Raw genomic sequence first — 24530 nt, 5'->3', positions numbered from 1 at the left:
ATCTATCACCTTCTCAGCCTCTCGAATAATCCTCAGTTCATCCAACTCCAGTTCCAGTTCCCTAACTCGTTCTGTGAGGAGCAGGATCTGACTGCATTTCCTGCAGATGAAGTCGGCAGGAGTATCGGTGGTCACCCCTACCTCAAACATCCTGCAGGAGGAACATTCCACTGCCTGCGCTGCCATTACTCTACACCTCGTCTCCGAAAACAAGAACACTGAGTAGCTTACCTGTGGGCTTTAAAATTAGGTTAGAGGAGGAGAATGGAAGGAAGGCCCTACTATGTAGGGCCTGGGGTCCAGAACACACCCACTCAAATATCAATCACTTACCTTCCCGACCAGCTCTGCGCTCCAACCTCACTTCCGCCCAGCTTGCGCCGCTCTCTGCTGTGAAAAGACCGTTGGCGTCGAGGTAAGTTCTTTATATACCAATTACTTACCTTCCCGACCAGTTCTGCGCTCCAACCTCACTTCCACCCAGCTCGCGCCGCTCTCTGCTGTGAAAAGACCGTTGGCGTCGAGGTAAGTTCTTTATATATCAATCACTTACCTTCCCGACCAGCTCTGCGCTCCAACCTCACTTCCGCCCAGCTCGCGCCGCTCTCTGCTGTGAAAAGTCCGTTGGCGTCGAAGTAAGTTCTTTATATATCATTCACTTACCTTCCCGACCAGCTCTGCACTCCAACCTCACTTCCGCCCAGCTCGCGCCATTCTCTGCTGTGAAAAAACCGTTGGCGTCGAGGTAAGTTCTTTATATATAATCACTTACCTTCCCGACCAGCTCTGCGCTCCAACCTCACTTCCACCCAGCTCGCGCCGCTCTCTGCTGTGAAAAGACCGTTGGCGTCGAGGTAAGTTCTTTATATATCAATCACTTACCTTCCCGACCAGCTCTGCGCTCCAACCTCACTTCCGCCCAGCTCGCGCCGCTCTCTGCTGTGAAAAGTCCGTTGGCGTCGAAGTAAGTTCTTTATATATCATTCACTTACCTTCCCGACCAGCTCTGCACTCCAACCTCACTTCCGCCCAGCTCGCGCCGTTCTCTGCTGTGAAAAAACCGTTGGCGTCGAGGTAAGTTCTTTATATATCAATCACTTACCTTCCCGACCAGCTCTGCGCTCCAACCTCACTTCCGCCCAGCTCGCGCCGCTCTCTGCTGTGAAAAAACTGTTCCTATTCTGTTATTTTAGTCTGTACTTTGCAAAAATTGGAATTTGAAATTGCAATCTCTTGGCCACAAGTTATTTGCCAATCATTTCCCTCATGAAATCAAACTGCAATAGGGTATAAAGAATCATAGAATCCCTAATGTGTAGAAACAGGCCCTTCGGCCCAACAAATCCACACCGACCCACCCAAACCCATTCCCTTACCCTATTACTCTACATTGCTATTTCCTTCAACAATTGGGTAAAATTTTGTAGGAAAGCAAACAAATTTCAATTTTAATTACAATGTTCGGAGGGATTATTTTTCCAAATCAACAAGGCTGAATTCTGTTGTTTCAAATCTTGAATTAATGCTAACAAGAGTAGTTTAAATCCAAAGCATATGTAATGTCTGCCATTGGCTCAACACCAAAAACATTACCAGTCAGATTAATTGGAAAGTTTTTTTTTGTCAAACAGAATTAAATTCCACTGTTTTAGTCCAAATAAAATTTAGAGCACAATGCTTACCAAGAGTTCAGCAATAAGCTCGATGTTTAACATCTGAGATACAAACATCTAGCTTATTGCTGAACTCTTGGTAACCATAGTGCTCTAAATTTTATTTAGGCTAAAACAGTGGAAAAATTTTAAATGCTCTTTATAAATGAATTTAATTCTATTTTACAAAAAAACACTTTCCAATTAATCTGACTGTTTTTTTTGTTGCTTATGGGCTTAATCATGCTCTACTGAGAACAGTTATGCAAGTGTAATTAAGATATTTGAGCATTGCTGAAAAAAATGACTCTTTAAAAGCTTTTCATCTTGGTCTCATCTGAACAATTTGGAAAAATACCAGAGGGAAAAATCAACATTTATACTGTAAAGCAGAAATGTTGGTTTTCCCCTTTACTGGTATTTTTGTGAATTGTCCTGATGAGTACACACAACAAAATGCTTTTAAAAAAGTCACTTTTGAATCAACCAAGTACTGTACTACGAATAGAGTAATTGCAGGATAAACAAAGAAATGTGGATGCTGGAAATCTGAAAGAGAAACAGAAATTGCTGGAGAAACTCAGCAAATTTAGCAGCATCGGGGCACAGAGGCAAATTTGACATTTCGAGTCTTCAGAACAGTTCTCTCACTGGAAAGTATGCTTGCAAAGAGAAGTCAATCATTAGTTTCTTTGCTTATAGCAGCGATGGATCTGATCATTAGCATTTTCAAATACAGAACACCTGAAGTGATAATTGTATCCTTCCACAAATCTGACATATTGTTAAATGTCATTGGCTTCACATCCAAAAAGTTTCCATTAATGGAATATGGAAAGTTCATTTTTGTAATGATGTTGCTAAACTCTCACTGCAATGCCATTTTAGACATACCTGGAATGATAGGTAAAAATGTGATTTATATCTGTAAGATTATTCGTCCTTGAGCACCATCAAACCCATAAGCAATGTATGTCACTCAGACTTTGGAGAAATAGGTTATTATAAATTATATTCTATTCATAACCCTCAAAATTTAATTCTGAAAACATAGTAATACTCTAAAATGGGGGGAATTACTAAACACAGCTCTCTATAAATGGATTCAATTTTGGTTAATAAAGAAAAGCTTCTCAACTAATAGCGCTGGCAACATTTCTGTTATTGAGCCAATGATAATATTGATCAAAATATATGGATTGAAATCAATGGAGATATGCTCTGGTGAGATATGTTTTACAACAAGTGTGGTAAAGAAAAAGTAATTCAAATTGAAGGCAAAATCTAGACATGGATATTATCCCAAGTTATAGCATTCTATATTGAACTGTATAGTTTCTCATCCATTGGTGAATAGTATTGAAGGGGTAGTTATGCTTATGGCACGAATCTAATTATTTTATATCGATTTATTGCTAAGCCTATATTCAGGAATTGTAACTGAACCATAGCTCTACCTTTCCTTTGGCTTCTCCCATTTTAATTAATCACCCTTCTCCAAATTCACATAGAATCATTGTTCTATGCTAAGGTATAATACACATCCTCCGCTCTCAACGTATACCACACACTAGAACATTCTTGGGGACTGCAAATGTATTACATTTTGCAACTTAGGAAAATGTTTTTCCTATTTTGTTGAACTACAGAAAAAGTATCTTTCCCCTTATTCCAACTAAAATTTAATCAGTTGATAAAGTAAAATGCCACAAAATCAAGTTACTATTCAATTTGGCAAATGGCAATTTAATTCAACAAATCAAAAAAACAGAGCATACAATCCAATAAACACTGCACTATAGAGTGAGTATATGTGTGCACACGTGTGCCCATGCATTCTATTAAGGGATATTGTACATCACAATCTGAACAGACAGAAGCTCACAGATGAGGCTGAAAGCACTCCTCAATTGTGTTGAATTCTTCTGTATTTCCCAGCCAGGAATCAGACTTTGGATAGGAGTAAGACACTCCACACATAGGCTGAGACATGGGCAGAGTTCGACTTCCAACTGATATTATATTTACAGAGGAGGATTTGGAATGCATATTTCTGCAGAACAATTTTGACAAACTTGATTAAGCTAACAATGCAGTTGACTCAATTTTTTTTTCAAACAAAATTTGACCGACATGGTGCTTATACTCCACATGGCACTATGATCAAGCTGTCTAGGAGTATCCCCGAGGGTATCTCATATTGCTGCATTCCACACCGAGTTGGAATCTGACTACAGAGCCACACTGCCATTTTCACATCAATGTTCAGTGGAACTGGTTGTGCATGACATGAGGCGGGTGACATTGCCGCACCCAAAAATGTATATTCAGGTTAATTTATTCCGTAACTTGGCTCCTAGAATAATTGGTAATATTCTACTTTAGTCTAAATCCAAGGATAAGTAGAAGCACATTTTTAGCTAGAAATGCTGGATATTAAATTACAGCAATAAGGACAAGGAAAGAAAAGCACACGAGAAAAGAACATTTGCAATTACACAATGGAACAAGGTTTTTCTTTATCCATGTAACCATGTTTTAGCAAATACTGCAGATTCACTTAAAGGGAATTCAAAAACAGACAAAATTGATGCCAATACCATATGAAATGTTTACTGTAAGTGATGTCAAATAATTACTAGAAATAATTACCTTAAATTCATGAAAATATACAAAATTTTCATGCCAAATGTTTGTGTATAAAATGCTGTTTTGTTTTAAGTTGTGACAGGAATTAAATGTTTGAAGTTCAAGAATACTTGCAGAGTAAAGAAAACACCACAGCTAATGCTCAACTTTGCAGAATGATTATTAAAGTCAGTTCCTAGCTTAACAAAGGATTTCTGAACAAACTGCATCCACACTTGGATGGAAGAAAGTTACAATAGGTTATTTGCTGAATGTTTAAGTACAAGGTGACACTTGGCACTGAATCAAGTCCTACAGACTTGCTGCTGAGCATTGCCAAATATGCTGCTCACCACCATTTGTTTTGACTGTGGTTTCCATTGTCTAACTTTCACGATGATGGATACAATCTGAAACAACAATGTCCTATATTTAGGCAATTCACCATGTTCCAAAACAAGTTTCTCTTTATCTGAGAAAACATAGAAACTTCATGCAAAAATTAATGGTAATGTAAATGTGGGCTGGAGGAAGGTTTGAAGTCCAATGTCTGAAAACCATTTTGTGAACTGGACATTGCTTACAATTTTTCCCTTTAAAATACAGGAAACACCACAAATATCTCTGTTCACATGGATTTCTAACTCATGCAAAAATAATTAAAAAGACCTTACCCTGATTGACTTTTATTAGCTGGCAGATATTATTCTGGAAAATTTATATGAGGCTATGTATGACCTAAATGACTGCTTATTTGTTGTTGTCAGGGTTGACATGGTTTTAAAACATTATTTGGGTCAAAACACAGACTATCTGGAATCTTTTCCAAACAACACACAATCCAGCAGTATAGTTTAGCACTGGGTTAGCAGAGAGCTCATTTTTAGTTTCATCAAGAATACTGACAAACATTAGCAACTTAAGATTGCAGAAAAACTAGCTCATGGCAGGATATTAAGTCGGCGCTGAATATGGCAGGTGACCAACAAGTTTACATGGTTGCATCAACAAGATAAACCGATCACAATAACAGTGGACCCAGAATAAATCTAACTTCCATCCTTTTACAAGAACCCCTGGAATTTTAATAAGACCTCTTCCACCATGATATCCTGCTTGTGGCCAAAATAACATCAATTTCCCCCAAAATAATCCTCCCATACCGTTGTAGCCCCCTTTTAGAGTATAATAAATTCCCCTGCTTAACTTCCACAATCCTCAACCTTTATTCCCATCCCCCACCCCACTGCACCCAAAGCTATGGTGATCTTCCATTTCACCATTAAAAAAAATCTCACTCCCCTCAGCATAACAACCTCCCCTTTCCACAGGCACAATAACCTGGGCCTGTGCCACAATAACCTCTGCAACCATAGGGTTATGAGTGTTGACCTGACCAAGAATTTCAATGCAGAATTAAGCACTAAAAGAATACTGGTCTGTCAGCAAATTCATCTTTCAGCTGAGATTTTGCCTGTTCAGATAAATGCAGAAGATCCCCAGCAACATGCAAAGAAGAATGGGGTGTTCTCTCATCATTTTGGTCTCTCTCTTGGTAATCCAAGAGGAAGGATGGGAAAAATTTCTGGCTGCAACAACTACTCTTTTTTTGAGGTATTTTAGGTGCTGGAGGTGATTTTCTCGAATTCCAGGAACAGCAATTACTGTTTTATATGCTGTTGCATTGTTTTAGAACTTTGGAAAAAAAAAGGCAAAACAAAGCAGTTTTAAAAGGGAGAAGAACAGACATGGTGAGGTCAATGCAGGAGAGAGAAAGAGAGAGAGAGAGAGAGAGTGAAAGAAACCCACAGCGCTAACTGACACAGCAGTGAACCTGCACAGTTACTGCCTTTGCTGTTTGAATTCATGTATTGCCCAACACTGGAGTGCATCTGGGAAAATTAACAAACAGTGAAATTCACAACTAATCTTGGAGGAACGTGTTTGGGAGACGTCACAGCACAGAAACAGAAGCTAATATTTAAGTGTGGCTTTACAGTAAGTCTGCATAGTGAGTAGAGAGTTCTTTCTTGATTATATGTCTTTTTGAGATATGTCTCTTGTTTAAACTTAAAATATAAGCCATAAGTATTCATTTAACCTGGAGCAGTGTGTTGTAGGACGAATAAGACGGTGCTATTTACTGGGTCTGTAGATTGTGAAAAAGCAAAAATGGCCTTTAGTAGAGTGATATATTCTTCTTGTCTGATTTGGGAGTTTAGGGAGAGTCTATGTGTTACTGAGGATTATATCTGCAGCAAATGTCATTGGTTGCGAATCCTATTAGATCGATTGGATCGGTTGGAGAGGCAGTTAGAGGCAATGAGGAATTTACAAAAGCAAGGGGATGTGATGGATGGCAGTTATAGGAAGGGGAAAAGTCTCAGATACAATCACATAGATGGGTTAAATCCAGGAAAGGGAACAGAGGCAGGCAGATAGTGCAGGAGTCTTCTGTGGCGATCCACATTTCAAACAAGTAAGCTGTTTTGGAAACTATAGGGGGTGATGAATTCTCAGGGGAATGTAGCACGAACAGCCAAGTCTTTGTTAATGAGACTGCCTCTAAGACAATGAGGGGTACGTTGGGTTCGAAGACATCAATTCTGTTAGGGGACTCTCTAGTCCCAGGTACAGAAAGACCAGCAGTGAAAAATCAGAATGGTGTGTTGCTTCCCTGGTGCAGGATCAAAGATGTCTCAGAGAGGGTGCAGAATGTTCTCAAGGGGGAGAGGGGCCACCAGGAGGTCATTGTACACGTTGGAACCAACGATAAAGGAAGGGAAAAGGTGGAGATTCTGAAGGGAGATTACAGAGAGTTAGGCAGGAATTTAAAAAGGAGGTCTTCGAGAGTAGTAATATCTTGATTACTCCTGGTGCTACGAGCTAGTGAGGGTAGGAATAGCAGGATAGAGCAGATGAATGCGTGGCTGAGGAGTTGGTGTATGGGAGAAGAATTCACATTCTTGGATCATTGGAATCTCTTTTGGGGTAGAAGTGACCTCTACAAGAAGGATGGATTGCATCTAAATTGGAAGAGGACTAATATACTGGCAGGAAGGATTTAAACTAGTAAGGTGGGGGGTTGGGACCCAGGGAGATAGTGAGGAAAGAGATCAATCTGAGTTGAGAAGAGAAGCAAGTCAAACAGTCAGGGCAGGGAGAGACAAAGCAGAGAACAAGGTAGGACTGATAAATTAAACTGCATTTATTTCAACGCAAGGGGCCAAACAGGGAAGGCAGATGAACTCAGAGCATGGTTAGGAACATGGGACTGGGATATCATAGCAATTACAGAAACCTGGCTCAGGGATGGATAGGACTGGCAGCTTTTAATGTTCCAGGCACAAATGCTACAGGAAGGATACAAAGGGAGGCAAGAGAGGAGAGGGTATGGCATTTTTGATAAGGGATAGCATTACAGCTGTACTAAGGGAGGATATTCCTGGAAGTACATCCAGGGAAGTTATTTGGGTGGAACTGAGAAATAAGAAAGGGTTGATCATCTTTTTGGGATTGTATTATAGATTCCCTAATAGTCAGAGGGAAATTGAGAAACAAATTTGTAATGAGATCTCAGTTGTCTGTAAGAATAATAGGGTGGTTATGGTAGTGGATCTTAACTTTCCAAACATAGACTGGGACTGCCATAGTGTTAAGGGTTTAGATGGAGAGGAACTTGTTAAATGTGTACAAGAACATTTTCTGATTCAGCATGTGGATGTACCCACTAGAGAAGGTGCAAAACTTGACCTACTCTTGGGAACTAAGGCAGGGCAGGTGACTGAGGTGTCAGTTGGGGAGCACTTTGGGGTAAGCGACCATAATTCTATTAGTTTTAAAATAGTGATGGAAAAGGATAGACCAAATCTACATCTAGGATAAAAGAGTAACTAGGGAGAGAATAGGGCCCCTCAAAGATTAGCAAGGCGGCCTTTGTGTGGAGCCACAGAAAATGGGGGAGATACTAAACGAGTATTTTGCATCAGTATTTACTGTGGAAAAGGACATGGAAAATAACCCTTATAGAGGTTTACAAAATCATGAGGGGAATGGATAGGATAAATTGACAAAATCTTTTCCCTAGGGTGGGAGATTCCAGAACTAGAGGGCATAGGTTTAGGGTGGGAGGGGAAAGATATAAAAGAGACCTAATGCACCTTTTTCACGCAGAGGGTTGTGTGTGAATGGAATGAGCTGCCAGAGGAAGTGGTGGAGGCTAGTACAATTGCAACATTTAAAAGGCATCTGTACGGGTATATGAACATGAAGGATTTGGAGGGATATGGGCCAGGTGCTGGCAGGTGGGACTAGATTGGAGTCGGATATCTGGTCGGCATGGACAAGTTGGACCGAAGAGTTTGTTTTCATGCTGTACATTTCTATGGCTCTATGACTCTCTAACAATGTTAATAAAATGGATTAACTAATTATTTATCTTATTATTTTTGGGATTGTGCCATGCTTAAATTGGTCAATAAGGGCAGTATCCCTACACAACAATAGTAGCCTTACTTCAAAAGTAATGCATTAACATTTAAGCACTTTGGGACATCCCAAGACAAGGCAAAGTTCTTCTTTAAATCTGTTCTATCTCTTTAACAGAATGCCCAGTTACTCCATGTGCAGGAAGTAATCAAAACAGGAAATCCATATATTAATTGCAAGACTACTGTTGCTGGATACAGATCTACGGTTACTTGTGCATACCCAACTCCTACTTTTGGAAACAACCAACTTTTAAAGGTCAGAAAAACTACGGAAAACTATTGGCCTGTTCCTTTCTATTTTCTACATGTTGCATCCTTAGCAACCTTGGAGAGCTGGAAGCCTGACTCCTACGATGACTTCTTAGATGGCAGACTGGCACTGGGCGGAAGATCGCAAATGGTATACTAGGTAATATAGAAGTTTCAAAAAAGAATTTTTAAATAAACTTAAAACTTAGCAAAAAAAGGACACTGTCATCAAATAGTTGTAATATTGACAGTGGCATCTATAAATTTCAGAATCAAAATTTTAATACATATCTGAATTTAGAAAATCAAAGGCCCAGACTCAATGCATCTTTTCCTACTGCTTAAATTTAATCACTTGTAAAACGAACAAGAAAAGACAGCATAGTTCAATGTCAACAAAATAAGATGCGATAAATCCAAGAGTCAAAAACCACCAGTCCACACACAAAACATTGTTCCTCAAGTGCTGTTCAATTTGGGAAATGAATTAGTTTGCAAGTAAATATTGCTACAAAAGTTTATGCACCTTTAATTACTAAAACTATGAACAATCATATTCAGGAGTAAAATTGTAATTTTAATTGCAAATTTTAAACTTAGTTTGTCTTAAATTTATTCAAACTGCACTTGGTAGTTTAACTAAATGCTATTTTTCCCCAATCAGATTGCTTTCATTATTAAGAGTTTTCATTCAATTTACTTTAAAGCCATCTATTTTACATTGACAATAAATATATTATTCATTATATAGTTCGTTATTAAAAGTTATGATTAAAAGATTTTCTGACTAGAATACACTATTATCCTCATGCCAAATATCTTCAATCCTTGTGAAAGCACAGTCCTCACAGCATGATACCATCTCTCCTCTGATTGATCTCTATGAACCAGTGAGAGTCATGTAAATATGTCACATTTACACCTGTAGCAATGCTTGTAAAGACTGATATCCTACCAGCAAGTTAGTTAATTTTGATCTGATTGTGGCAACTTAGTAATATTACATTGCCTCAAGGCCAGATAATTTAATGCTCAGAAGAGACTACATAGTAGGAAAGGCCTGAATACGGCAAAAGAATAGTGTTTCTATTCAAAGAATGAAGATGATCTTATTAAAGTCGATAATCTGTCTTTCTTTTCATACAAGGAGCTGACTAAAGCAGTATGTTTTAGGAAAAGGAAAATTCCCAGAGGTTTACTATTATTTGTAGGGTACTTTGGCCAACGCATCATACAGTGGCAAGGTCCTGTTGTAATGGTTAATGAATGCTATCAAATAGGATATCAGTAAAAACTGTCTTTGGAACGTGGCAATGTAAAATTAGATTTAATTTACCACAAATTCTGTTCCACATGGAGTACGACAACATACTGACACTGTTGGCTGGAGCAGATTTAGAAGTCCGATGAAAGTAATTTTCAGGAGAAGAATTTGCAAGGGCGTGTACACATCAGCTCAGAGGTACCAATCCTCTTGGAACACTAAATTAAAATTCTTCTTTGAGCCAATAAGGAACAATTTCCAGATCGTCTGCAGTAACCAGGTTACTTAGTACAACTTAGCAAATAGGATATTTAGCACAAGTTCCAAAATGAGCCAGAGTGTCATAGGGATTGACAGCACAGAAACAGACCCTTCGGTCCAACTCATCCATGCCGACCAGATATCCTAACCAAATCTAGTCCTATTTGCCAATACTTGGCCTATATCATTCCAAACCTTCCTATTCATATACCCAGCCAAATGCCTTTTAAATGCTGCAAATTGCGCCAGCGTCCACCACTTCCTCTGGCAGCTCATTCCATTCACACACAACCCTTAGGTCCCTTTTATATCTTTCCCCTCTCACCATAAACTAATGCCTTCTAGTTCTGGACTCCCCCATCCCAGCGGTAAATTTATCCTATCCATGCCCCTCATGATTTTATAAACTTCTATAAGGTCACCCCTCAGCCTCCGGCGCTCCAGGGAAAACAGCCCCAGCCTATTCAACCTCTCCCTATAGCTCAAATCCTCCAACTCTGGCAACATCCTTGTAAATCTTTTCTGAACCTTTTCAAGTTTCATAACATCCTTCCCACAGGAAGGCAACAAGAATTGCCTGCAATATTCCAACAGTGGCCTAACCAACTCTACTTTCAAGGAGATATGAACCTGCATTCCATAGTCTCTTTATTCAGCAACACTCCCTCGGACTTTACCATTAAGTATAAAGTCCTGCTAAGATTTGATTTTTCCAAAACGCAAAATTATTGCCTCACATTTATCGAAACTAAACTCCATCTGCTACTCCTTGGCTCATTGGCCCAACTGAGCAAGATCCTGTTGTACTCTGAGGTAACCTTCTTCGCTCCAATTTTGGAGTCATCTGTAAACTTACTAACTATACCTCCTATGTTCACATCCAAATCATTGATATAAATGATGAAAAGTAGCAGACCCGGCACCGATCCTTGTAGCACTCCACTGGTCATAGGCCTCCAGTCTGAAAACCAAACCCTCCACCACCACCCTCTATCTCCTACCTTTGAGCCAGTTCAGTATTCAAATGGCTAGTTCTCCTTGTTGTCCATGAGATCTAACCTTGCTAACCATTCTTTCATGGGGAACCTTGTCGAACGCCTTACTGAAGTCCATGTAGATCACGTCCACCGCTCTGCCTTCATCAATCCTCCTTGTTACTTCTTCAAAAATCTCAAACAAGTTTGTGAGACATGATTTCCCATGTGCAAAGCCATGCTGACTATCCCTGTCTATGCCTTTCCAAATACATGTAAATCCTGTCCTTGAGCTGTCAGACTTAATTAAATGACCTGGCTTTTGCCAAAGAATTGCTTAAACATCAATTCTTGTTGCATTTTGTTTGGGAGCATGAAGAGAGGATATATAATACAATGTTAAAAGATATAGAAGAACAGGGAGATCATTAGATTCATCTGCACAAACCTTCGGACGTGACAGGAGAAGTTGATTAAACTATTAAAGTATATGGAATCTTAATCTTTTTAAACAGAAGCACAAAGTACAAAAGCTAAGAGATGAGGTTAAATGTATATAAGCCATTGAATTATCATGCCTCAGCTGAACTACACTATTTAATTTGGGGTACCAAGGGCTATCAGGGTGAAAGGCTGCCCAGGACTGCATTAGTCAGGTTTACAGTTACAAAGGGATAGATCAAGGTCTAGGTAGACAAGCTGAGGCAGGAACGAAGTTGGGCAATATAACTGAGGTGAAAATAGGTGGCCTTAACAATGGCATGGACAGTAATCAGAAACACATCTTGGGGTCAACATGACACCAGGATTGTGAATTGTTCATCTTGTGTAAAGGCTTCAGGAACAATGTTGTGTTGAGAACACAAAAAAGAAACAAGAGGAGTTTCACTTGGCCCTCCTTGCCTTCTCTTCTCCACCATTCAATTAGATCATAATTGGTCTGATTTTAATCTTAACATGACATCTCTGCTAATCTTTCATCTGCTTGGTAATCAAGAATCTGTTGATCTCTGCTTTAAAAAATATTTAAAAATTCTGCATCCATTGGCTTTTATGGAAGGGAATTCTAAAGATTCTCAACCCGTGGAGAAAACAAATGTTTCCTCACCTCTATCTTAAATGGGCAAGCATTATTCTTAAGCAATGGCCCCTAATTCTAGATTGTCCCACAAGAATTATCCTTTCCATATTCATGGGCAAGTCTCTGCAGAATCTAATATCTTTTAATTAGATCACATCTGACCAGAGGTTACAGGCCTTACCTGTGTTGTCTTTCCTCATAACACAATCTGATCATTACAAATATTGGTCTAGTAAACCTTCTGTGAACTAGTTCTAAAATCAATAAGTTTCACCCCCACACTGTTGATCCAAGCCATTTATATAACTTATAAAGACTTGAGGCTCCAGCTCCGATCCTAATGGCACAGCACTTGAAATATTCTGCCCACCTGGAAAATACCTATTTGTTCCTACTCTCTGCTTCCTATTTGCCAGCCAATCTTCTCCCCTGTCAATGTGTTATCCCCTACACCATCAGCTTTAACTTTCGTAAATGTCTTTGATATGACACATTATCATTCACCTTTTGAAAATCTAAGCACATACATTCCCTGGTTGCCCTTTATCTATCACAAAGTATACTTCTTCAAAAGGATAATGTCACAGAGCAGCATATAACTAAGTATAAATAGGACAGAATGGACAGAGTTAGATCACTCTAGAATAAGAAAGAGTCTTGCGAACACATCAACATGAATGCACAAATAGAGATTAGTCATTGAGTATTGTCATTGTTGTGTCTGTACAGGACATGTGGAGTACTGCACTCCGTTCTAGTTGCCCTTCTTTAGGAAGGAAGTTATTAAATTGGAGAATGCAGAAATGATGAACAAGGATGTTGAATCATAAGGAGAGGCTAGATAGACTGGGACATTTTTCAGGAGGCTTCAGAATGCAGTAGGTTGAGGGGTGAGCTTGTAAAATCATGAGGGGCCTAGATAAGATGAACAGCAAAGGTGTTTTTCTTTGGGTAGGGGAGGTCAAAACTAGAGGGCATAAGTTTAAGATGAGAGGGGAAAGATTTAATAGGGACTTGAGGCACAATCTTTTCACACAGAGGGTGGTATATATATGGAATGAACTGCCAGAGTAAGTCATAAGAGACATGTACAGTTACAACATTTAAAAGGCATCTGGATGGGTAGATGAATAGGAAAAGTTTCAAGGGATATGGGTCATATGCAGGTAAGTGGGGCTAGTTTAGTTTGGGAAATCTGGTCAGCATGGAGGAGTTGGACTGAAGGGTCTGTTTCCATCCTGTATGATTCAATGTTATAAAAATCAGAGTCTGGTACTGTATATCTACTACGACCGAGAACAGAGTTCTTAGTATCAATATAGAATAAATAGCATTACTTTGAAGTCTAAGTCTGAAGTCAATTCTTGTCTTTGCCTTCCCCTTGTCCAGATAAGGAATGTGGCATCAAACCACATATTACAGAATTTCATTCAGCCTGAGACAGATGCCAGGGAGAAGGATCAATTTAGTGGCTAGGAAACATAGTTTTGGCAGGGAGTGAGCACTCTGACTTCCTCATATTTTGTTAGGAGGAAATTTCTTCCCATCCAGTAGTGGATGTCTGACGAGCAATGTAGGAAATGAGAGACATGGTGGTGAGGTAAGGCTGGGTCAGCATTGTCAGCGTACTTGTGGAAGCTGAAGCTCTGTTTCAGATGATATTACTGAGGAGCAGCATATAGATGAGAAATAGAAGGGAGTTTAGGATAGATTGCTATGGGACACCAGATGTAGTGATGCAGGAATGAGAAGAGAAGTCATACAATTAATACCTGGCAATGGTTATGGAGATAAGAATGAACCCAGTGAAGTGCAGTTCCACCCAGCTAGACGGCAGTGAAGACATATTGCAGGAGGATGGGTATCAGTTGTGTCAAAGGTTGCACACTGGCTGAGGAGGGTGTTTGCCTCAGTCTTGTAGGATTTTATTTGTTTTTTTTTTAATAACAGCTGTTCTGGTTTTGTGGCAGGGTGGAAACCTGATTGAAGGATTCAAACATGGAGTGCAAAACTCTAAACAAAACAAAAGCCACGCAAAAACAACAATGATACCAGACAACAATCCCAATTATCATTCTGCAGTTGCCACCCTAAAATCTATCCAAAAACAGGTAGGGAAGTAGAAATTTTCAGCCAACAGATTTTACAAGACATTTTGTAATGTGCTTCACTACTGCATTCATAAATAAAAGGAAAATTAATTCAAGCGTTGTATCTTCACATTAAAAGTTACCAAAAATCATTCACTGGAGAAATAAACAAGTAAATGGAAAAGAAAATGGAAATATTAATTGTAGAAACCAAATGAAATTATTATCATCTCTAACAGTAGCACACAAGATGATCATAGGGTTAGATAGGATGGATAGTGAGAGACTTTTTCTTTGGATGGGGATGGGTAGCACAAAGGGACATGGCTTTAAATTGAGGGGTGATAGCTATAGGACAGATGTCAGAGATAGTTTCTTTACTCAGAGAGTAGTAGGGGTGTGGAATGCCCTGCCTGCAACAGTAGTAGACTCGCCAACTTTAAGAGCATTTAAATAGTCATTGGATAAACGTACGGATGATAATGGAACAGTGTAGGTTAGATGGGCTTCAGATTGGTTTCACAGATTGGCGCAACATCGAGGGCCGATGTTCTATGTTCCCATTAAGTAGCGTGGTAGATTAGAACTTGAATATTGATGCAAAAACGAAACATGTTGTCAAAACTTTCATTTTGCATTCATCAGGACAGAATCACAAGAATATCAAATCTCCAAGGCAACAACAACTTACACTGCAGAAGAAGATGTTTAGTTGGTAAATAGGTAAATAGTTGGTAAATTTGGCAGTGTTGTTGCCACAAGTAATGCACAAGGGAATAGTTAGCAAAATATTGGTTTAAAATCAAATCTGATAAATCAACTCTGGTTGGTTAAGACATTGCCATGGAAAATGTCAGGAAACGGTTGTCCCCCAAGGTTTTGTTTAATGGAACAGTGAAACATGTTCTTTCTAGAAGCTCTTTATATTCAAATGCAATCTGCTTTGCAAAGAGAAAGAAAATGGCCACAAAATGTGACTTTTCTACTAAACAAAACTTTCTTTCAACAGTAATGTCTCTTGCTTCAAACTTACCTTAACTTATTTTGGGGCAAAGCCTTGGAATCAACTGCAAACATCTTGCAAATAAACACAATCACTGGGGCTGTCTCATCACTCTTGCATTCAAGGAATGCTGAACATATAAAAGAGAAGAATTATAGTGTTATTGCTTCAATAAATTAAAAGGATTCTACTGATTAAGCTGTAAAATCAAAGGCTAAGGGAGAAAATACATGTGAAACACACCTTATCACTAAGGCATAAGATTGCAATTTAAAGAATGGGATGTGATTTTCTCCACAGTGGTTGTAAATCACAGTTCTGACAAGTCACTATCAGAAAATTGCTTTAAAAATATTGCGTTACATTTTCTGCTGACTTTTTATTTTAAATTACTTGTACAATGATAAAAATCTAGTTTTAAAATAGATTTTAATATCTTGCAAATCAATTCTCACTGGAAGACGTACAATCTAATTGCTGTCTTGATCCACGACTCACAAGAGCACAGTTGTCCAAATTTGTGAAATAGAGATAAAACAGAGAGTCTGTGTTACATCAAGAACTGGAGTCTATTTTAAAATCAAACATGAAGCAGGCAGTCAATTGCTGAACTCAGCAAGACTGCTTCACTCATTAAAAACAGATCAGCTTCCTGTGCAATATTTGGTCATCCTCTAGTGCACAATCAGATAAAAAGAAAAATGCACACAGGATCTTTCTAAGAAATAATACAGTTCAGAGGTGGTTATGCAGTAACACAAAAAACTACCAATCATTTTTATGCTATCAGTTCAAACTTAGGTTTCACAAAAATATTCTGCTTGGCATCTGCGGTTGCCTTGAACTCTGATACATTCCTTTTTGCAACTTTGAAGCTTTGGGAAGTAAAATCATTGGGGGACGAGACAAATCACTCCGACGAACAATTTTCACCTAAATGCAAAACTTAGAAAAAAAGGAGGGTTGAAGAAGAATCAAACAACGTTCCTTTACAACACATTGAGCTGCTGAAGAAAAATAAGGTGTCACGGATATCCATTTATGATTCATCTCATCTTATCTTAAGGTTTTGAAGTTTAGAAAAGCAAATGTAATTGGGGGACAAGCAATTGTAATTTACTGGTAAAGACCACATCTCTCAGGTTCTGCACTCATCCCTGGGAAATCCGGAAATACAAGAACACCTACATCAGGCTCCTCTTATTGACTACACCTCCGCCTTCAACAGTACACTTCCAACCAAAGTAATCTTCAAACTCCAAGACATAGGTCTATGCTCCATCCTCTGTAACTGTATCCTCGACTTCCTGGCCCACAGACCCCAGTGAGAATAGGCAACAACACCTCCTCCAAGACAATCCTCAACACTGATGGCCTACAAGACTGTGTACTCAGCCTCCTACTTAAGCACTCTGTACAGACCAATATTGTCCTAACTCCACCTACTAGTTCATTGACAACATCCATGTTGTATGCCGGAGCTCAGACATTGACGAGACAGAATACAGAAAAGAGATCGAGTGTTTGGCGGTGTGGTGTAAAGATAACAATCTCTCCCTCAACATCAGCAAAATGAAAAAGCTGGTCATTGACTTCATGAAGCAAGTGGGAGGGCATACCCCATCTACATCAATGTAGCTGAGGTGGAGATGGTTGAGAATATCAAGTTCCGAGGAGAGACAATCACCAACAATCTGTCCTGGTCCACCCATATTGATGCACTGGTCAAAAAAGCAAAACAATACCTTCAATTCCTCAGGAGGCTAAGGAAATTTGGCATGTCTGTAAAGACTCTTAGCAATTTTTATGGACGCACCATAGAAAGCATCCTATCGGGATGCACCATGGCTTGGTATGGCAACTGCACTGCCTAGGACCATAAGCCACTGCAGAGAGCTATGAACATAGGCCAGTCCATCCATTGACTCCATCTACACTTCTCACCGCCTTGGAAATGCAGCCAACATAATCAAAGACTCCTCCCACTCCAGTTATAATCTCTTCCAACCTCTTCCTTCAGGCAGAAGATACAAAAGCTTCAACACGCATACCAACAAATTCAAGGACAGTTTCTTCCCTGCTATTATTAGACTTCTGAATGGACCTCTCAAGTTTTAAATTTAATATTGGTTTTGCTTTTTGTGCACTCTCTCTGCAGGCATAACATTATATTCTTAGCTCGGATGTATTACTCTTATGCACTTTGAATGGTGTGATCTGCCTGTACTGTGGGCCAAACAAACATTTTCACTGTACCTAGCTAGATGTAACAAGAATAAACCAAATCAAAAACAAATAAATTTCAAAATTGACAACTCTAAGACCTCTCCCCCAAATACACCCCTGCAGAGAAAGCAATGAAGTGATGCCAATGAGCAGAAAACATCACTTGTACAGTTGTTCACCCAGTTGTACAGAAGACAACACCCACCCCAAAAAACAAAGTCAGTTGGGATATCTCCGCTGAACCTGTGCTGCCCTCAACTCCCACCCAGGATTTGCAATGTATTAAACATTCACAATTATATCCACAACATTGACATGAAACCATATTATTATGATGCTTTCTTCTGTATCACTTTCCAACTGTGTTTTTAATTTTACTTGGAAATAGCGTCAAAACTACAAAGAGACAGACAAAGACAGACAGAGGTTCCAAGTGTCAATGATTTGGTGCCAGAAAGGGGTCAGAGCTAACAAAGTAGAATGCTTGGAGAAACAGAAATATTCAGAGTTTAAATTGATTATGGAGAGATGATTGAAGAGATAGGGTGAAGCACGGATGTGGAAGGCTATTAACTTAAGGAGGAAAGCTGTAAATGTCTTTGCTTACAATTGTAGCCACACATTTTATGAAGTCAGGGATGATAGGGCAACATAACTTTGTGTGTAATCAGATATAAACAACATCTGATGAGTTAACTTGTTGGAGTTAAAGATACACATAAACCATATATGAAAACTAATGCTCAATTTACCTGCTTAAATTTAATAAAAGTGTTAAGTTTGAAGAAGAATTACCAAAAAACATCTTCGACAATCACAACCCCATCCCAAAGATTCTACCAATTTCTTGGTAAACCACTTGAGTTCCCTTCAGATAATATGCGCTGTTACAGAGGAAAGCATTAAGTTATTGATATGAATTTAAGTAAAATGTCCACATTAACTTTCAAAACCACAACTACCATTTTTTAGATAAATTTGATTTCTGCAACTTTGCCATGAAAATTTAAGATGCATAGACTATAGGGAAATAGATGCTGAAATCTTGAAAAATGTCCATATTACAGAGGTGGAAGGGCCAGATGTCTTGAAATGCATTAAAGTGGGTAAATCCCCAGGACCTGATCAGGTATACCCTAGAACTCTGTGGGAAGCTAGAGAAGTGATTGCTGGGCCTCTTACTGGGATATCTATATCATCGATAATCACAGGTGAGGTTCCAGAAGACTAGGGATTGGCTAAAGTGATGCCACTGTTTAAGAAAGGTGGTAAGGTCAAGCCAGGGAATGATAGACTCGTGAGCCTGACGTCAGTGGTGGGCAAGTTGTTGGAGGGAATCCTGAGGGACAGGATGTACATGTATTTGGAAAGGCAAGGGCAGATTAGGGATAGTCAAAATGGCTTTGTGCGTGGGAAATCATGTCTCACAAACTTGATTGAGTTTTTTGACGAAGTACCAAAGAGGATTGATGATGGCAGAGCAGTAGACATGATCTATATGGACTTCAGTAAGGCGTTCAACAAGGTTCCCCAAGGGAGATTAGTTAGCAAGGTTAGATCTCATGGAACATAGGGAGAACTAGCCATTTGGATACAGAACTGGCTCAAAGGTAGAAGACAGAGCGTGGTGGTGGAGGGTTGTTTTTCAGACTGGAGGCCTGTGACCAGTGGAGTGCCACAAGGATTGGTGCTGGGTGCACTACTTTTCATCATTTTTATAAATGATTTGGATGTGAGCCTAAGAGGTATATTTAGTAAGTTTTCAGATGACACCAAAATTGAAGGTGCAGTTGACAGCAAAGAAGGTTACCTCAGATTACAATGGGATCTTGATCAGATGGGAAAGTGAGGACTGCAGATGCTGGAGATCAGAGCTGAAAAACGTGTTGCTGGAAAAGCGTAGCAGGTCAGGCAGCATCCAAGGAGCAGGAGAATCAATGTTTCGGGCATAGGCCCTTCTTCAGGAATGAGGAAGGTGTGCCAAGCAGGCTAAGATAAAAGGTAGGGAGGAGGGACTTGGGGGAGGGACGTTGGGAATGCGATAGGTGGAAGGAGGTTAAGTTGAGGGTGATAGGCCAGCGAGGGGGTGGAGAGGTCGGGAAGAAGATTGCAGATCAAGGCGGCGTTGCTGAGTCCGAGGGTTGGGACTGAGATAAGGTGGGGGGAGGGGAAATGAGTAAGCTGGAGAAATCTGCATTCATCCCTTGTGGTTGGAGGGTTCCTAGGCGGAAGATGAGGCGCTCTTCCTCCAGGCGTCATGTTGCCATGGTCTGGCAATGGGAGGACCTGCAGGTCCTTGGCCTCCTCCATCGCCAGACCATGGCAACACGACGCCTGGAGGAAGAGCGCCTCATCTTCCGCCTAGGAACCCTCCAACCACAAGGGATGAATGCAGATTTCTCCACCTTCCTCATTTCCCCTCCGCCCCACCTTGTCTCAGTCCCAACCCTCAGACTCAGGAACGCCTTCTTGACCTGCAATCTTCTTCCTGACCTTTCCCCCCCAACCCACTCTCTGGCCTATTACCCTCACCTTAACCTCCTTCTACCTATCGCATTCCCAACGCCCCTCCCCCAAGTCCCTCCTCCCTACCTTTTATCTTAGCCTGCTTTTGCAGCTGTATAGAACATTGGTTAGGCTACTTTTGGAATATTGCGTGCAATTCTGGTCTCCTTCCTATTGGAAGGATGTTGTGAAACTTGAAAGGGTTCAGAAATTATTTACAAGGAAATTACCAGGGTTGGAGGATTTGAGCTATCGGGAGAAGTTGAATAGGCTAGGGCTGTTTTCTCTGGATTGTCAGAGACTGAGGGGTGACACAATAGAGGGTTGTAAAATCATGAGAGTCATGGATAAGATAAATAAACAAAGTTTTCCCTGGGGTGGGGGAGTCCAAAACTAGAACACACAGGTTTAGGGTGAGAGAGGACAGATATAAGAGAGACCTGAGGGGCAGGCTTTTCATGCTTAGGGTGGTACCTGTATGGATTGAGCTGCCAGAGGAAGTGGTGGAGGCTGGTACAATTGCAACATTTAAAGGGTATCTGGATGGGAATATAAATAGGAAGGGTTTGGAGGGATATGGGCCAGGTGCTGGCAGGTGGAAGTAGATTGGAATGGGATATCTTGTCAGCATAGACGAGTTGGACCAAAGAGTCTGTTTCCGTGCTGTACATCTCTATGACTGTGTGTTTTGTTTCAATAATTGTCTGGTTAATAAGTCTCCTCAGAGCCAAACAATATTACACCAGAACCAGTGGGATTAATTTATGGGCATTAACAATACGCCAGAGATTTGGTTTAATGCATATATTCCATCACTGTAGCTTTCTTTCTGCAAAATCTGTTACGCTCAATTTACATAATCTTCATTGTGAACATCAGTGAGCAGGCAACGGAGGGGAGTAACAACATTTATTCAGCTTTCTTTTGTGCAAAAGTGGTTATCACCAACATTTGAACTGAAACTAGAATGAAAAGGAAGAGTGATGTCACACAAGACACATTTGATCACAAAATTAGAAATTAGTGCTCCTTATTGCGGTTGTGTTCGCTGAGCTGGGAATTTGTGTTGCAGACGTTTCGTCCCCTGTCTAGGTGACATCCTCAGTGCTTGTGAAGTGCTTCTGTGATGTTTCCTCCGGCATTTATAGTTGTTTGTCTCTGCCGCTTCCGGTTGTCCGTTCCAGCTGTCCGCTGCAGTGGCTGGTATATTGGGTCCAGGTCGATGTGTTTGTTGATAGAATCTATGGATGAGTGCCATGCCTCTAGGAATTCCCTGGCTGTTCTCTTTTTGGCTTGTCCTATAATAGTAGTGTTGTCTCAGTCGAACTCATGTTGCTTGTCATGTGTGTGTGTGGCTAATAAGGATAGCTCCTTAGTGCTCCTTTCCCTGCCAATTTTCTCCTGTTCTTAGTTCTCTTGATAGCAGTAACACTTTGCTGAGTTATGGTTCTACTGAACCCTCCAGTGACTTATCAAAGGGCCATTATACATTTGGGAGCTTCAATAGGAAATTTCAATAAGCTCAGCCTGATCTTTTCTTTACATTATAGCAATTTTCAAGTAATGGTTGGGAACCCTAACCTGATTTTCAGCCACTGAGTTCAATATTTACTCCTATTGGGAGCCATCAACTAACAATATGCAACCCAAGGGATTTAACAAATCCCCTATTGCGTGCACTGTTGAGCAATGAGGAACTTAAAAAAGTTATTTTTAAAAACATCAATGCTTTTATTATTTTAAGAGAGACAGATTTCTCAACACTTAGGTACTGAAAACTAAATTCCAATCGTAATGTAAAACATTAACTGCACAAGTGCAACAGAAATTTAGTACTGAGGTAAACTGCATTGCTAAAAAAAATTTAAATTTGAGTCAAACATCTTTCTCTGCCATTGGTCTGAAACTCTGAACACCTAGGTAGAATCTTTCCATCCCTGAATGATGTGGACTACTACAAGGAATTTGGAAAAATTAGGCAAGGCGTCCAGTGAGACCCTTCTTATCTTTGAGTCCAAAATGTTGCATTTGCCCACCAAACATTGGACATTGAGAAGAGATACTTGCTAGTGAATGGCAAGAGATCTATTAATAGGAATTATCCCTCAATATCACTCATTGTTACTTAATCTCATAAACTAATATGCTGTCTCCCGCTGTACCGTCCACCGGAAAGAGACTAACTGCAAAGAATACCCAACATGAAAGTCAAATGGAGTACTTATAGACTCAGCCTGTGCTGTTTGCTCCTCCGGACCTCCATCTTGAACAGCAGGCAACAACATCTCCGGGCACAAACTATGGGCAGCAACCACAGGTATCCCATATCCACACATATCAGCTACCAAAATGTACTAGCCTCCATGCGTCAGTATGGCACACCTCCAAAATGCTTTTTGTTTGCTGCTGCACTTTAATGCCACATTTTGGAGCATATTGGCATCTTTTATTGCAGTGTTGTGCAAGGGCATTTTCCACACAAGGACAAGTACCCAGCTCTCAAAGTGGACCAGGCTGCACTTTAGTGTGGCGAGCTTGCTCTCTTAGCACTCACTCACTTTGCATCGACCTGGATGCTCACAGCATTATGGCCTTCCCTTGCTTTGCACCCATTAGGTGTGGGAGATTGTATCTGACACTGCCAGGACTGACATGGAAGCTCAGTGGTGGTGGCAGAAGGGGAAGGGTGGGTAGTCTCATGATTCGACTGAGCCTGGGACTCAGAGGTGCCATGGACATAAATCATTTGACTAGTCACCCCAAACTCACTCCAGGCAGATGTTCTGGGTACACTGATAGAAATCCCACCATGGCAGTTGGGGAACTCTGAATCCAATGTGTAATAATAAGCTATGCTAATGACATCCATATAATTATTGATTGTCACTAAAATCTCATCGGATTCACTAGTGCCCTTCAGAGAAAGAAGTTTGTTTTCCTACTCAGTCTGACCCGCACGTGACATCTGACCCATGGCAATGTTGTTGACCTTTAACTGCCCTCTGGGTAATGAGGAATGGTAAAAATGTTGGCCTAACCAGTGACACTTGCATCCCAAAAAAGAATAACAAAAAAAAATCACAACATTCACTTCCTTTCATGATCTCTCAATTCCTAAATGTGACTGACAATGTGGAAAATGGCTGAAGCATGCCCAAAGTGGGTGGAGATTCTAAAAGTATGGGCTCTATTTCAGAGGGATGAGAAGCCATTCAGGGTCCATTGCACCAATCTTGCATTTAAAGAATGCAGGTTGAAGTCATTTGCAATCATACCATTGCATATCTGAAATGCATGCTGTCTACAACTGTGACATGCAAATTGTGGCTCTTCTGGGACAGTGGTAGTGTCTTACCTCAGAACCCAGAGTCCCAGGTTCAAGTTGCACCTCCTCCAGGAGTTTGCAAAAACATCTTGGTTGATTTAACTAAGTACCCCTATGGGCCACAAAGATTTATTGTATTTAGAAAATATGCTTGATTTATAAAAATATATTTATATTCATGCATAGTTCCTAAAGCAGTTCTGTTCTATACAGTAACATATTCATAAACAAACATTGGAGTTTGGTTTGTTTAATGGATAGAGTCAACGGCATTTCTTACTTATTAAAAGACAATTTTTACAAATATTTGAGGAACTGGGGGACTGGCGTGGGCGGGGGGGGTGTGTGTGTGTGGGGGGGCGGGGGGAGATGGGGCATCTGATAACCACACAAAGTACAAAGACACTAAGACTTCACATGCTGAACCAGGACTCAGAACTGATTCCCTCTCAACCTGAACTGCAAGTATAATGCATCGCCCTCTTTAATGCAACGATGCCCTACACATATGATTTGGGGTTGGAGACGAAGAGTCCAATATTCATGCACTGTTTATAATCTACTGCCTCTTTACAACAAGACTGGTGTTGCATTCATCACAATACAGTGCAATGTCTGGGAACCTGGGACTCTGGGTTCAGAGATAGGGACACTACCACTGTACAAGTTCCATGTGGAGGCAAGCCATGGTCTTCCTTGATAGGGTGCTGTGTCCCACTGCATGAAAGAATATGCTAAGTTGTCATTGGTGAATGATGCAAATGCTGAGTGTCACATTACTA

At 40.2% G+C, this 24530-nt stretch overlaps 1 protein-coding gene across 2 annotated transcripts in view; it reads right to left on the bottom strand.

Annotated features, from left to right (window-relative positions):
• The window catches only part of efl1 (elongation factor like GTPase 1), a 262860-nt gene that overhangs the window by 162646 nt on the left and 75684 nt on the right, over positions 1-24530 (bottom strand). For both annotated transcript variants that reach the window (XM_043677604.1, XM_043677605.1), the window contains one exon: positions 15723-15822. In XM_043677604.1, the coding sequence (XP_043533539.1) occupies positions 15723-15822 (100 nt within the window). The remainder of the gene's footprint in view (positions 1-15722; positions 15823-24530) is intronic.

Source organism: Chiloscyllium plagiosum, chromosome 36 (genome assembly GCF_004010195.1).
Source record: "Chiloscyllium plagiosum isolate BGI_BamShark_2017 chromosome 36, ASM401019v2, whole genome shotgun sequence".
Classification (NCBI taxonomy): Eukaryota; Metazoa; Chordata; class Chondrichthyes; order Orectolobiformes; family Hemiscylliidae; genus Chiloscyllium; species Chiloscyllium plagiosum.
This window is presented reverse-complemented; position numbering and strand designations above follow the sequence as displayed.